The following is a 16,305-nucleotide window of genomic DNA, read 5'->3' on the forward strand; positions in this document are numbered from 1 at the left end:
GTCACTATTTGTTGATAGCTTTAGTAAGTGCTTCACAACAGCAGAATGTTGTTTTACAATGTATTCCAATTACATTCTTTCCACAAGCTACAAAGGTCAGCTATGCAAGCTTCTCATTTTCCCAGCTATAGAAACCATGAGGGAGAAGTCAAATAAAGGAGACACTAATTACAAACTATGCTTAATTTTTAGAAGAATATCATATGTTGAAATTACAAATCATGAAAAAGCATAAATATTTTTAATCGTTCTAACTAGAACAGTCTTAATTTTATGATTTTCGTACATTACAGAACCTTTTATACCTGTTAAGACTATTCAATAGACACTAAAATGGAGTTTGAATCACGATTGTAATAGGTTGCTAACTAGTTAATATGCTCTTCAAACATCCAATTACTATAATCCTACAGATATTTAGCATAAGTTAATGTAATAGAAAAAAGTGTCATACAAAGTATCAATTCCATGTAGAAAGGAAGTAACAAAGGAAGTTGATACAGCAATTAGCTTAGCAAATTAAAAAATAAAGATTATATTTTGAAATGGGGATGTTTTCGAAATGTTCTAGCAACTGGTCACCCAACATGATCATTAAGGGTTGTGAAACAAGTCTGATCTGCCTTCTCAGCCTGGAACAGTAGTGACATTATATGGAATGAAAAAAAATCATTAAAAATATTACTTTAAAAAAACGATTCTTGATTGTAATTTTAGAAAGCAGCACTAACCTTTGATCTTTCCAGTTCACACTCAACTTTCCTCAACGTGTTTTCTGTATCATTAAGCCTGTCACTTAGTTCTTCATTTTTCTTTTGGAATTGGCTCTATGCACAAGTAAACACAAATGGATGTATATGCAAACTGATAATTGCAAATTATATCTTGTCATGTTCACCATGCTGGGGAACATAATACGTTCCATTTCAATTAGTGTAAGAGCTTTGTTTTCCTGAGAGCAGAGGAGTTTGAGAGGGAACATGATGGAGATGACGGGCATAGATAAGAGTAAACAAGAAGAAATATTTCCCCTTGATGAAGAAATAAATGAGCATGGGGGATAGATTTAAGGAAAGGGGTAGTAGGTTTAGAGGAGATGTGAGGAAAAATACTTTCACCTAGAGGATGGTGGGAATATAGAACTCACTGCCTATCTGTTCAATATCTATCATCCCTCAATTTAAAGCTACGTCCCCTACGTCCCCTCGTGCTAGCCATCACTATCTTGAGGAAAAAGACTCTCACTGTCCACCCTATCTAACCCTCTGATTATCTTGTATATTTCTACTAAGTCACTTCTTAATTCTCTTCTCTCTAACAAAAACAGCCTCAGGTTCCTCAGCCTTTCCTCATAAGATAACCTCCTAGTAAAATAAGGAGAAAGCGAGGACTGCAGATGCTGGAGGTCAGAGTCGAGACTGTGTTGCTGGAAAAGCACAGCAGGTGAGGCAGCATCCGAGGAGCAAGAGAATTGACGTTGCAGGCATCCCAATTCCTGATGAAGGGCTTATGCCCGAAATGTCGATTCTCTTGCTCCTCAGATGCTGCCTGTCCTGCTGTGCTTTTCTAGCACCACACTCTCGACAACATCCTAGGAAGCTGCCTCTGAACCCTTTCCAAAGCTTCCACATCCTTCCTATAATGCGGTGATCACAATTGTATACAATATTCCAAGTGCGGCCACACCAGAGTTTTGTACAGCTGCAACATGACCTTGTGGCTCCAAAACTCAATTCCTCTACCAATAAAAGCTAACACACCGTATACCTTCTTATCAACCTTATCAACCTGAGAGGCAACTTTCAGGGATCTATGTAAAATGGACGACAAGATCTCTCTGCTCATCTACACTACTAAGAATCTTACCATTTGCCCAGCACTCTGTATTCCTGTTGCCCCTTCCAAAGTGAATTACCTCACACTTTTCCGCATGAAACTCCATTTGCCACCTCTCAGCTCAACTCTACAGCTTCTCTATGGCCCTCTGTAACCTGCAACATCCTTTGGCACTACCCACAACTCCACCAACCTTACTATCATCTGTAAATTTACTAACCCATCCTTCTGCGCCCTCATCCAGGTCATTCATAAAAATGACAAACAACAGTGGCCCCAAAACAGATCCTTGTGGTACACCACTGGTAAGTCAACTCCAAGATGAACATTTCCCATCAACCACAACCCTGTCTTCTTTCAGCCAGCCAATTTCTGATCCAAACCACCAAATCACCCTTCATCCCATGCCTCTGTGTTTTCTGCAATACCCTACCATGGGAAACCTTATCAAACGTTTTACTGAAATCCATATAAACTACATCAACCACTTTACTCTCATCCACTTTCTCAAAAGCTTGGGAAACATCACTTGATTGTAAGCAATTGCGGAGCTTCACGCAGGGCATATTTGGAGCAGGGGAATCCTAGGTCAGCCCACAGCAAAACTGCACAGCAAAGCTGAGCCTTGGCCAAATGGCTATAAAGTTCTTCAGGATCTCAGCTGGCAAGCTATTGTAGTTACTGCTGGTATGTGGACTCGAGACAGCAATGGCGTCCTATGTGGCCTGACTTAAGTAAGAGAGCTCATAGGCCAGTATCACGTTACCAAGACATCCTTTATTTACAGGAGCAATCTACACGCGCTCATATCTGTTCGCCAGGGCTGCCTGATTGGAAACAAAACAAACTGTTGGAAAAGCTCAGCAGGTCTGGCGGCATCTATACAGAGAAATCAGAGTTAATGTTTCGGGATGATGAGGGATCATTCCTCAGAAGGGTCCCCTGATCAGCCCAGGTTAACAACCTGCCCTACGTTCAGCTTTCAGGTGATCCACATTTATTCAGGACCGCCTCACCCACTCAAACACTTGAGTGTCATGGGACCTGACCTCGCGTTAACCTCACTTCGTACCCATGCCAAGCCATTTCTGAGGTTCTGGCACCAAACTTCATCTTTTGAAGTAAACGGTCTCTCTTGCTTAGAAGACGCATGTGTCCAGCATTGGCATTCCTGCAGCCATTTCAGTCTCATTTGAGAAATCTTTTAACATACCATCCCTCCTTACTGCAGTAACTGACTTAATCAATATTGCAACACAACCTCCCCTTTCACATTACGCCATCTCTTATAAAGATTCTATACACCAGAATATTGAACTGTGCTCCTTTCAACCATGTCTTGGTGAAAGCAATGATATCACATATGCATGCATTAATCTACATCCATCAACTCATCTGCCTTACTTGCAAGCTTCTTTGCATTAAAATAAATGGCATCAGCCTTGCCATGCTCTCTCTCAGCTTACCTTTCACTGCCATATAGACGGACATGGTTCTTCTATAATTGTCTGTGCATCACTGCCTGCTGGGTCACATCCTTGCCAAATTAGTTTAAATGCCCACCAACTGCCTCAGCAAACCTTCCAATTATAGTTCGTGTACAACCCATCGGAATTGTATAAGCTCTCACCTTCCCCAGAAGTGGACCCAGTGATCCAGGAAATCTAAATCCCTTTGTTCTGCATCTTTAGTGATGCATTCATCTGTTCGATTTTCCTATTCCTATACTTACTCTCACATGGCACTTGGAGTAATTCAGAATCTTTGAGATGCTGCTTCTTAACCTGCTACCTAGCTCCCTAACTTTTTGCTACAGTACCTCATCCCTCTTTCTATCCATGTCTCGTTCCAATGTTAAACTTCCTCCTCCTTCATGGTGCCATGCAACATCCTTTATCCTGGCCTCAGGGAGGCAACACATTGGAATCATGCCTGTGTCTACAGAAATACCTGTGTGTACATCTCACTACTGAATCTCCCACAACCATAATTCTCCCTCACTTTCTGCTCCCCCCTTGTGGAGCTGGGCTGTGGCAGCATGCCCAGCTTTTCACAAGCTGAATGGAGCTCAATCCAGCGAGTTTCTGTTTGGTGGGGTCAATCATCACTGAACATGCCCAACCCATATTTAGGAACAGGAGAACTAAATCTTGACCACTGTGTGGAAGGCGATGGATTTCACTATTCTATTTATCTCCTCCCCCCCAACCCAATTCCTGATTTCCTCCATTCTGGCAAGCTGGAAACAAGGATTGAATGGTACTGCCACTTCACCATGTGAAGGGAGACTGCCAGTAAGTAATTGTTGCATAACTCTAATTAATGGCCTCGAAGGATTAGAAGCAGGTATCTACATATTTAATCCTTTGAAGTAGGAAACAAATGCCTCTGAATAAAAACAGAAATAAACATAAAATTTAGATCTTCATTTCGAAAAAAAATCATACTGGCAGTATATTACTTACTATCTTGTGCTGTGAAGCTGTTTTGTCAAATTCACGGGCAGTTTCAAGAGCAGCAATTTGTGCATCTACTCGGTTAGTCCTTTCTGTGTGCTGATGTTTTAAAACAGCAATTTGATGCTGCAATCTATTGTTTTCAGCATCACTTTCTTCTTGCTATGAAAAAGTAATTCTCATCGTCAAAATCTCAATTAGACTTACTACAAATACAATTACCGAGATGAAATCTGAAACTTTTCTTTTAAAAAGTTGATTTTATTTTTGGAATTCATAATGAATTCATTTAAATTTTCTTACCAGCTTTTTTAATTGAACTTCTTTTTCATTCATATCACTTTCTTTCTGCACTAGCTTTTCCTTGGTCAAATTTAATTGTCCCTCCAACTCATTGATCTGCAAAGTAAGCAGAATATTAGAACTAGGTGGAACAGTAGCTGATTTTCTTTGAGAATTCCAACATTAAGGAAAGACCAAATCAATGAGAATAGTTACAATTCATTCATTCATTCAGGTGTTATGTGTTTTCTCAATCAGCCATGAGAGAATAAAAAAAAGATTTTCAGGCCACGTTAAAACTTAAAGGAATTCCACAAATTATTGGCAAGTGGCCAAGTAATTGGACTACAGTCATATGTTGGCAATAACTTAGGTAATATCTTTACTTCTGAGCCAGGAAACCTGGGTTCAAGTCCCACCTGCTCCAGAGGTGTGTAATAACAACATCTCTAAACAGGTTGATTAGAAATACCTAGGCACCTGACTAACATTCCTGTTTTTCAAAGCTTGAGCCTTGTCATCTTTTTGCTTCATCAAAATCTGGACTTCTACAACCTTATCATTTATTTTGGCTAGCTAAAACAAATCAGCAAAATAAAGTTAAAAAGGCAAAAATGTGAACATATTCTAAAACATGGCATGTCAGCCAACCTGACACAGATGTCAAACCCATCTTTCCATTCCCAAAAATCATGTTTTTGCATGTGTTCTGCATACAAGTCTGCCCCACTTTTCAGTCACGAGATGTTATATTCATAAGACCATAAGATATAGGAGCGGAAGTAAGGCCATTCGGCCCATCGAGTCCACTCCGCCATTCAATCATGGCTGATGGGCACTTCAACTCCACTTACCCGCATTCTCCCCGTAGCCCTTAATTCCCCGAGACAACAAGAATCAATCTCTGCCTTGAAGACATCTAGTGTCCCGGCCTCCACTGCACTCTGCGGCAATGAATTCCACAGGCCCACCACTCTCTGGCTGAAGAAATGTCTCCTCATTTCTGTTCTGAATTTACCCCCTCTAATTCTAAGGCTGTGTCCACGGGTCCTAGTCTCCTCACCTAACAGAAACAATTTCCTAGCATCCACCCTTTCCAAGCCATGTATTATCTTTTACGTCTCTATTAAGTCTCCCCTTAATCTTCTAAACTCCAATGAATACAATCCCAGGATCCTCAGCCGTTCCTTATATGTTAGACAGTCGTCAGCTTCAAGTTTTCACACCATAACTGGGTGCAAGGAATCAAACACAGATATAAGTTGTGTTAGGAAGATGCGCAAGAATTTAACACAAGCTAATGCTTTGTGTTGGATGTCAATAACATTTTAAAATGCAAAACACTCACATCTATGCCAGTGATTCCCTTTTATACTTGACATACAGTTAAACAGAAGAGAGAGAACAAAAGATTTTCATGCCAGGTTAAAAGGTTCTGAAAGTATTCTGAGGTCAACTTACGTGTTGACACGATCAGTATTTGGTTGAATGAATTGTTGAAAATAATTACTTTATATACTTAAACGTTCCACCAGTGGAAAGCGCATACCTGTGTTTTGAGAGTACTAATAGTCACAGTGTAGCTAGTCTTAGTTTCCAACAACTGATGCTTTGTTTCTTCCAGTTGCCGTTCCAGACAGGATTTCTGCACAACACAATAACTTGTTAGCAACATAATTATGATTTAAATTCAACTTTAATTATATGATATATATTCAATAAAGACAGAGTAAAATGATTCACGCTATGAGAGAAAAATGCTGTAGTACTCAAATGCATAATAATTTGTTTCAAGAGATAATCAAACAACAGAAAACCTCTTAAAAAAAACATTTATTGTATGGCATAATATAGGCATTTTTCATTCTGTTAATACCTCTTCAAGCAGCTCCTGAATATGTTCATCCTCTGAATAATTTCCCTCTAACCGTTTTTCTAGGGAAAATAATTTTGCTTGCAGATGCTCTATAAACTTTCCCTTCTCTTCTGTCACTGCAGATGCCTATTTCAAAAGAACAACATGGATACAGTGAGAAATCAAGGCAACTAATGAGAGCTTTCAATAACTAAAAACGCGAACTCGCTAACATGTGCGAATCACAATAAGCTGCAAGGTTCACTATATCTAAAAGCAATGAGAATGATGAAACTTGTTTACCACAGACAGGTAGTAGTCATCATGCAATTAACTGATGCATCACAAAGCATTTCTGGAGTTCAATATGATCCATCTCTAGCATTAACTGTTTTGATTTGTTTTCACAGTATTTTAACAATATGGTTTATACTAACTGCAGCACAATATTTACTTCCTGAGATGGCCCATGTAAATCATTATTTTCTAGTGGATTATAATACATACTTGTTTGATGGACTGAACTATGAAAATTAAGTAAAACTTGTAGTAACAACATGTTTTTTCATTATAACTGTTATGACCCCAGCTGATGATAATACTGGACAAGTCAGATCTCAAAGTGAAAACTGACTTGGTAGATCATGTTTTACTTTTAAGGTTTGGTCCCTGTAATTGTCAGTTACTGAGTTTATTCAGACTAGGTTGCCAAAGTTCTTTGAATAGAGAAGTACAAGTTTATTACATTAAGGCAAAAAAAAGCTAAATACGCACACCCAAGACAATTGAGAAAGATATCAACATAAACAGCAAATAGATTCAATCCTTTTCCCAGCAACATTCTATGTGGTCACTCAGTCCCAATGAAGTATCCTATCTTCACTTTAATTATCTTTTCAAATGACTCTTTCCAGTCCTCCTTAAGCTGTTTCAGCAATGCAACATTTCTATTCAATTCTGATGGCCAGGAGACCACTTTCTACCTCTAAAGTGCCCAGTTACCTCTTTCCAATTTTGACAACTTGGGGCTTTTTCCTAATTCTCACAGCTTGGAGACTTCTAAATTAAAGAGAACCTCCCTTCTACTGGGTTGACTTTTCTTCTGGAGTTTAAAATACTATTGGCCTCTGAAACTGTTCCTGTATCATAAAAACTCAAATTAGTAAACAAACATTCAGCAACTAACTAAGTGAAGAATGCATCTAACTTAAATCACGTGCTTTCTTAGGAAAGCTATCTTTAGTTCACTGCTCAAAATTACTATCTGATCTTTATAAAAAGAAAATTGTAACACACAAAATTCACAGAACTGAAAACCAAAATCCACTTTTCCCTCATTTTCAAACCTAAAATCTCAAATACTAATAAAGTACAAACCTACATTACATTACCAAAGGCAAAAGTCATTGGTCATAGCATCTAAACATGCTAAATTATAACCTTGCACTTTCCATGGTTCTAGTTACGAAGAAATAAACAGATTCAGAAATCCACATGGGAGCAAATTTCAACATGAATTTTCTTCAAATTAAAATGACTATCAGGCTGAACAAAGAAGTGGATTACCAACGTGATGATGCTGTCACTTTAACACGGTTGTTTTGTCCTTTGGTTTTCCAAGGGGTCGGAAAGGCAGAAGTGCCAAAATGTCTGGAAATGTCTACTTTAACAATGGCAGGGGAGTGGCCAGTTCTCAGTTCAGGGTTTTTTCTAGCTTGGTTTAGTTATAGCAGAGAAGCTGCTGGCAGCTGTCGCAGAAGCTGTTACAGTGCAAAACGCTTCCATGCTTCAGCAGATGATCCCCTGGCTGACTTTCCTCTCTGAAATCACTTCTGCCTGTAAGAATCTGTGTTTGAATTTACGTTTTGCTAAGGGGTATGTTTATGGGATATTGCAGGAATTGAAGAACAACTCCTTAGTTAAGTTGCTGTTTTGAATCAATAAGTTTTTGAATAGTTAAGTTATTCTAAATTCCATTTGCTTTTGTACGTGTTTCAACTGCAGCATTTAAATAAATTCTGTTTTGCTTAAAACTGAATGGTTTGACCAGCTGCATCATACCTAGAATATCCTCTGCATATCTTCCCTTAAAATAAGAAAAAGTCAGGGTCTAGGCTCCTTTCTTAAAATATATTGATGGATTCTAGCCTGGTCCATAACACCAATGATTACTGAATGAAACTCTAAACATTTGTACCTTCTGTAAATCAGCTGACAGTCTCTGAATCACATCCTGTAATTCCTGTGTTCTGCATTCTAACTCTGTTATTTTCTCTTCTGCAGTTCTTTTTGTAGTCTCAAATTCTTCTCTGCACATTAAACAAAATTTAACAGGATTTAAAAGAAAACAACACAGCAAACATAATCTGTTAACAATTCTGACAATTATTTTGCAACATTGTTTGGCTTCAAGGAGGAAGAGCAGAAAAATTCCTCAAATACCATGAAACCAAGGTACAGGAGAGAATGAGAAATTGAAGACATTAGCACTAATAAAGAGCTCATCACTTAAAAAGTTAATTGGATTAAAATTTGATAAATCCCCTGGCCCAGATGATCCATATCCCAGAGTGTTGAGGGAGAAGGTTGTGGAGATAATGGGTGGTGAATATCTTTCAAACTTCTACAGATTCTGGAAAGGTTCCTATAAGACTGGAAGGTAGCAAATCTAACCAGACTACTTGAAAAGGAAAGGAGAGAGAAAATGGAGAACAACTTATCTCTTAGTTTCATGTCAGTGGTCAGGAAAGTGTTACAATCTATTATAAAAGATATGTTAATTGGGCACAAATAACAGAAGTTCAACAGATTTATCCTTGGGATGGCAGGACGGTATTAAGAGCAGACATTGAGGAAACTTAGCCTGTATTTTTCTAGAGTTTTGAACAATGAGAGGTGATCTCATTGAAACTTCAAATTCTTACAGGACGAATGTAAACAGGATGTTCACTTTGGCAAGATTGACAGCCAGTCTCAGAGTAAGGGTAAGTTATTTAAGACCAAGATGAAGAAGACTTCCTCTACTCAGAGTTGGTGAATTTCTAAAATTCTCTACCCTAAAGGACCATGAAAGCATTGACATGTTCAGGACAGAAATTGATAGATTTTTGAAGACATTGACAGAGATCAAATGATATGTTGATGGTATGGGAAAGTGACAGAGGTAAATGATCAGCCATGAACTAAGTGAATGGCAGAGCAGAGTTGATGGAGTGAACGGTTAATTTCTGCTCCCACGTTCACACGGCATAGCAGTTATAAAATGATCACTTTACTTGCAATAAAAGAAACCACAAACATGAATATATTACAATGTAAATGTACTTTTCAGCTGAATGTCCACATTTCCTACACTGAACCTTGTTGGTACAACAAAACTAAAATTTTCAAGGCATAATCCAAGCTCACAGTACTGAGGAGTGTTGCATTCAGGCATTTTTAAAAAATCTGTAACTCCTGTATCCACCTCTAAACCAAAGGGGCTGTGAATGATTCCATGGCAATGAATAGAACCACTGCATGGCCAGAAATATCTGTTAATTTTGAATTAACACAAAATTGTAAAGATGGGGGAAAAAAAGATTCAGAACTCTGACATTTTTTTCTAAACATTTTGTACCTTTCTTTGCTAATATCTGCATTTAGTGCCTGCAGCTGCTCCAGCATTTTGTCTTGATTTAGGAGTTTCTCATTGGAGAGCTTCAGCTCTTCTTTGGTTTGATTGAGTTCTATTTTCTGCTCTTCAAGTTCCTTTTCAATATTGCGCAACAGTTCTTCTTTCCTCAAGAGCTGTCAAGCAAATAAAAGAATGATTCTTTATTGATCAGTTTTAGATCAGAATTAAAATGTTTTAACATAGGTTTAAGTTTAAACATGACACCTTTAATCCTAACAAGCCAAGTAATTTAAGTGCAAACAAAACTAAGTTACAGGGCAACAAGAAATTGCTTGCCAGTGGCCTAAGGGTTACATCACTAACCTCATTAATAAGGGTTCTGAGCAATGTAACATTATATCAGGTACATTAGGTGATTAAAAATTAACTCATTCCAAATTCCGTCAGAAGAAAATTTATCTTTGCTAGAAACTATACAAAGCAATGAGGCTTTCTAAATGATGGAGAATTGTGAGAATACTCATGTTCTGTTTCTTATACCATATGTTTGACTTTGGCAAGTTCCTGCTGCTGAAATCCATCCAGTTCATCCTGCTCATCTCGTTTCTGGAACAGATTTAAACTGTGATCCTTCATTTGCTTCAGCTGATTCTCAAGCATTGCGTTCTCCTACATAAGTTAATAAAAGAGAAAGAAAAGGCTATTAAAATCTATAATTTCAAAAATCAATGTCATTAAGCAATTCTGAAAATTATTTTATGTGTGCATGGATGCACTCTCTCACTAGAGGGAGATGACTGGTAGTGGTTTATCGGAGAGTCACCATATCTCAGGTGAAGGGAGAGCTTGAGAAGGTTGGACCTTCTTGATAACCTCAGCTAGTGCACAAAGTACCACCCTGGTAGTCACATACATAATAACGGTGATAATGAAAATGTTGGTAATAGTTGACTACCTTAATGACGCATTATAGCAGCTATGAGGAAAGCAAGCAAACATAATACAGTTCCTTGTAGACAAGGTGAGCAAGAAACAAGTGGAATTCTTTCCTGCTAACATTGATGAAGGGAGAAGATACTGTTACATGGGTGGAATCTAGGAGTCTTTCAACCAGAGTGTTCTGTCACTTGGAGCTGCAATGCTTTGTCATGTCATCAGTTGCACCTCATCCAATATGATCAAACAAATTAACCATCATTTAGCTAACCACTGTTTGAAGGATCTCATTGCATACAAAATGGGTGTCAGAAAATCACAAATGACTTAATACCATTCTGGATGAGTACTTCCAGCACATAGGACATCTGGTCTGTATTGTATAATCAGAAAATCAAAAGCTTAAATATCATATTTCTTAATTCTCTTTAGCCAGTGAATAGTATAATAATAGACAATACTTAAAGGCTATGAAAATGCAATACCTTTTCAAGAATGGAAACTTTCAGCATCCAGTCCTGAAAATAAAAATGATAATTAATTTTCTTTCAAAACTAGAATTGCAGAAACATTTTCAAAAAGGTACAGACGCAAAATCAATGCACATAAATTAACACAGCATTTATGGAGTCCATAAAGCACATCTTTTGGTTGATTCATTTAGACTCAGTTGTACAGCATGGAAACAGACCAACATGTCTGGGCCAAGCAGATCTCCTAAATTAATCTAGTACCATTTGCCAGCATTTGGTTCATATCCCTTCTAAACCCTTCCTATTCAAGTACCCATCAAGATGCCTTTTAAATGTTGTAACTGTACCACCACTTCCTCTGGCAGCTCATTCCATACGTGCACCAACCTGTGTGTGAAATATTGCCCCTCAGGTTCCTTTTATACCTTTCCCCTCTCACTTTAAAACTAAGTCCTCTAGTTTTGGATTTCCCTATCCTGAGGAAAACACCTTGACTATTCATCTTATTCCTTCATGATTTTATAAATCTCTAAAAGCCCATAAGACATAGGAGTGGAAGTAAGGCCATTCGGCCCATCGAGTCCACTCCGCCATTCAATCATGGCTGATGCGCATTTCAGCTCCACTTACCAGCGTTCTCCCCGTAGCCCTTAATTCCTCTAGACAACAAGAACCTATCAATCTCGGCCTTGAAGACATTTAGCGTCCCGGCTTCCACTGCACTTCGTGGCAATGAATTCCACAGGCCCACCACTCTCTGGCTGAAGAAATGTCTCCGCATTTCTGTTCTGAAATGACCCCCTCTAATTCTAAGGCTGTGTCCATGGGTCCTAGTCTCCTCGCCTAACAGAAACAATTTCCTAGCATCCACCTTTTCAAAGCCATGTATTATTTTGTACGTCTCTATTAGATCTCCCCTTAATCTTCTAAACTCCAACGAATACAATCCCAGTATCCTCAGCCGTTCCTCATATGCTAGACCTGTCATTCCAGGGATCATCCGTGTGAATCTCCGCTGGACACGTTCCAGTGCCAGTATGTCCTTCCTGAGGTGTGGGGACCAAAACTAGACACAGTACTCCAAATGGGGCCTAACCAGAGCTTTATAAAGTCTTAGTAGTACATCTCTGCTTTTATATTCCAACCCTCTTGAGATAAGAGACAACATTGCATTCGCTTTCTTAATCACAGACTCAACCTGCATGTTTACCTTTAGAGAATCCTCGACTAGCACTCCCAGATCCCTTTGTGCTTTGGCTTTATTAATTTTCTCACCATTTAGAAAGTAGTCCATGCTTTTATTCTTTTTGCCAAAGTGCAAGACCTCGCACTTGCTCACGTTAAATTCCATCAGCCATTTCCTGGACCACTCTCCCAACCTGTCTAGATCCTTCTGTAGCCTCCCCATTTCCTCAGTACTACCTGCCTGTCCACCTAACTTCGTATCATCAGCAAACTTCGCTAGAATGCCCCCGGTTCCCTCATCCAAATCATTAATATATAATGCGAACAGCTGTGGCCCCAGCACCGAACCCTGCGGGACACCGCTCGTCACCGGCTGCCATTCTGAAAAAGAACCTTTTATCCCAACTCTCTGCCTTCTGTTAGACAGCCAATCCTCAATCCATCCCAGCAGCTCACCTCGAACACCATGGGCCCTCACCTTGCTCAGCAGCCTCCCGCGTGGCACCTTATCAAAGGCCTTTTGAAAGTCTAGATAGACCACATCCACTGGGTTTCCCTGGTCTAACCTACTTGTTACCTCTTCAAAAAATTCCAACAGGTTTGTCAGGCATGACCTCCCTTTACTAAATCCATGTTGACTTGTTCTAATCAGACTCTGCTCTTCCAAGAATTTAGAAACCTCATCCTTAATGATGGATTCTAGAATTTTACCAACAACCGAGGTTAAGCTGATTGGCCTATAATTTTCCATCTTTTGCCTTGATCCTTTCTTGAACAAGGGGGTTACTACAGCCATCTTCCAATCATCCGGGACCTTTCCTGACTCCAGTGACTCTTGAAAGATCTCAACCAATGCCTCTGCTATTTCCTCAGCAACCTCTCTCAGAACTCTAGGGTGTATCCCATCGGGGCCAGGAGATTTATCAATTTTAAGACTTTTTAACTTCGCCCCTCAACCTCCAACACTCTGGAGAAAATACCTCAGCCTATTCAGTCTTCCTCTATAGCTCAAACACTCCAATGCCTGATGAAAGAGCAGCGGTCCAAAAGCTAGTGCTCCCAATTAAACCTTATAGACTATAATCTGTTGTTGTGTGATTTTTAACTTTGTACACCCAGGTCCAACACTGGCATCTCCAAATCAGTCCAACCCCAGCAACATCCTCGTAAATCTTTTTGGCATCCTGTTGAGTTTAACAACATCTTTCCTACAAGAGGGTGAACAGAACTAAACGCAGTATTCCAAAAGTGGTGTAACCAATGTCCTGTACAGCCCCAACATGACAACCCAACCCAACACAATGCACTGACCAGTAAAGGCAAATGTAGCAAAATCCTCCTTCACCACCCTGTCTACCAGTGACTCCACGTCAAGGAACTGTGAACCTGCACCCCAAAGTCTCTTTGGTCAGTAACACACCACAGTGTATAAGTCTTTAAGTGTCTTTAAGTCTTGCCCTGATTTGAAACATCTCATATTTATCTAAATTAAACTCCATCTGCCACTCCTCAGCCCATCGGCCCATCTGATAAAGGTCCCTTTGTACACTAAGCTAACCAACTTCACTGTCCACTACACTACCAATTTTGGTATCATCTGTAAACTTACTAACCACTCCTCCTATATTCACATCCAAATCAGCTATATAAATGACAAAAAGCAGTGGATCTGCACTGACATGTGGCACACCACTGATCACAGGCCTCCAGTCTGAAAAACAACTCTCCACCAACACCCTCTGTCTACTGCCTTCTACCCAATTTTGTATCCAAATAGCTAGTCCTTCCTGGATTCCATGTAATATAATCTTGGTAAACAGTCTACCATGCAAAACCTTATTGAACGCTTTGCTGAAGTCAAAACAGACAACAGCCTTGTTGATTTTTTAAGGGCCCTATTCTCTCTCTAGTTACTTTTTTACCCTTAATGTATTTGTAGAATCTCTTCTGGTTCTCCTTAACCCTGTTTGTTGACCTCCTGAGTTTCCGTTCAAGTATACTCCTACTGCCCTTATACTCCTCGAGGGATTCACTCAATCCCAGCTATCTATACCTGCCCATATACCTACTGTTTTTTGACCAGAGCCTCAATCTCTCTAGTCATCCAAATTCCCTACACACGAATCGGAACACCGTGCTTCTGGACTCTCACTATCTCACTTTTGAAGGCCTCCACCTTCCAACTGCCCCTTTACTTGTAAATTTGACATACATTAAGTTGTCAGACAGGGATGATGGTAAGGACGCTGTGTTCTGAAACTCAGGCTTATGCCTGAAATGTCAACTCTTCCGGTCTTCGGATGCTGCCTAACATGCTGTGCCTTTCCTGCACCACACTTTTTGACTCTGACTCTCCAGCATCTGCCGTCCTCACTTTCTCTTACATCTAAAACTATTAACTAGTAAGGTCCAAATAGGTTGTAAGTTTAAACCGCTAAAATAAAGGAGTTTTTTCATGGAGGCATGGGAAACAAAACAAGTTTAGAATGCATGTTAAACAGCGCTTTTCCTCTTTCTTACTGCAAAGCTCAGAGCAATGACCTGCAGAATGTGGTGTTCTCAGAAGATTATAACGATGCATTTTAAAAAATATTTTGTAGCTCTTTAGGAATTTGCAAGGAGTTCTAGAATGACTTTGAAGCCTGCAATAATCAGTAATCATACATGTAATGTTGCATGGCTACTTCAATCCAAAACATTCAAATCTGTTATGAAACAAAGAATTGAGGATGATGGAAATCTGACACAAAACTAGGAAGGGCTGGAGAAACTGGCAGCATGTGTCGAGGGAAAAATAGAGCTAATGCTTTGAGTCCAGTGAACCTGCATCAGAAATATTATAGTCTAATGTTAACTTCATTCTGCAACTTCATTCAGGTTACCTGATCCTTCTTTTCCAAGGCTTGTGCCATTCCTTCTGCCATTTTTGCTCTGTTGGCTTGATATGCCTCATTCTGTTCTTGAAGTTTCCTCATTGAGGCTGATTAAAATTTGGAATAAAAATATTACATACTATTATCTTATGGTAAATGAAATTTCACTAACTATCTAATTGTATTGTCCTGTTAAGTGAACTTTTAAAAACCGACACTAGGTACTATTTTCTACTCTAAAATTAATAACATTGGTTCTTTTTTTAAAAAAAAGACTTTTGGAAATGTTCTTCCATAATTTTTAACAATGGAATCATATTGTTGTCTATGTTTGCTACTGATGTCTTCAAAGACAAAGTAATTCAGTAAAATTTTTGACTTTAATTATTTATGTTATTAATGAAAGAAATAGATTACCATCCCAAAAACTCAATGAATTCAATCTCTCAATAAAAACAATAAAAATCAAAATACGTACAATCCTGATGTTTTTCTAATGCAATCTCAAGCTTCTCTTTTGTCTTCTGCAAATTTCGCAGCTGCTCAGCATAATCTTGTGTTAGGGGAGAGGGGACGCAGGTCAGGAGTTCAAAACAGGCAAAAAGAAAACAAAACAGAGGAATAATCATGAGTGAAGGAAGTAAATGATTTTCCCTGACAGAAAATCATTATTGTTAAGGAGAACATGTGTTGATGACATTCCCTTAACATGTTAATGGCAAAAAGAAAAACCTACTTTACAAATAAAGAATAATAGCAAAAGTAATGTTGAATACATACTGTAGCATGTACA

The 16,305-nt window shown here is 38.9% G+C and overlaps 1 protein-coding gene across 4 annotated transcripts in view; it reads right to left on the minus strand.

The window, feature by feature from the left end:
* The window catches only part of golga1 (golgin A1), a 57,045-nt gene that overhangs the window by 24,634 nt on the left and 16,106 nt on the right, over positions 1-16,305 (minus strand). For all 4 annotated transcript variants that reach the window (XM_072565821.1, XM_072565822.1, XM_072565823.1 and 1 more), the window contains 11 exons: positions 15,991-16,065; positions 15,522-15,619; positions 11,467-11,499; positions 10,586-10,714; positions 10,049-10,218; positions 8,627-8,738; positions 6,451-6,576; positions 6,124-6,219; positions 4,596-4,691; positions 4,302-4,454; positions 732-827 (listed from right to left, as the gene is read on the minus strand). In XM_072565821.1, coding sequence (XP_072421922.1) covers positions 732-827; positions 4,302-4,454; positions 4,596-4,691; positions 6,124-6,219; positions 6,451-6,576; positions 8,627-8,738; positions 10,049-10,218; positions 10,586-10,714; positions 11,467-11,499; positions 15,522-15,619; positions 15,991-16,065 — 1,184 coding nt within the window. The remainder of the gene's footprint in view (positions 1-731; positions 828-4,301; positions 4,455-4,595; positions 4,692-6,123; positions 6,220-6,450; positions 6,577-8,626; positions 8,739-10,048; positions 10,219-10,585; positions 10,715-11,466; positions 11,500-15,521; positions 15,620-15,990; positions 16,066-16,305) is intronic.

The sequence above is a fragment of the Chiloscyllium punctatum genome, chromosome 49, assembly GCF_047496795.1.
Source record: "Chiloscyllium punctatum isolate Juve2018m chromosome 49, sChiPun1.3, whole genome shotgun sequence".
Classification (NCBI taxonomy): domain Eukaryota; kingdom Metazoa; phylum Chordata; class Chondrichthyes; order Orectolobiformes; family Hemiscylliidae; genus Chiloscyllium; species Chiloscyllium punctatum.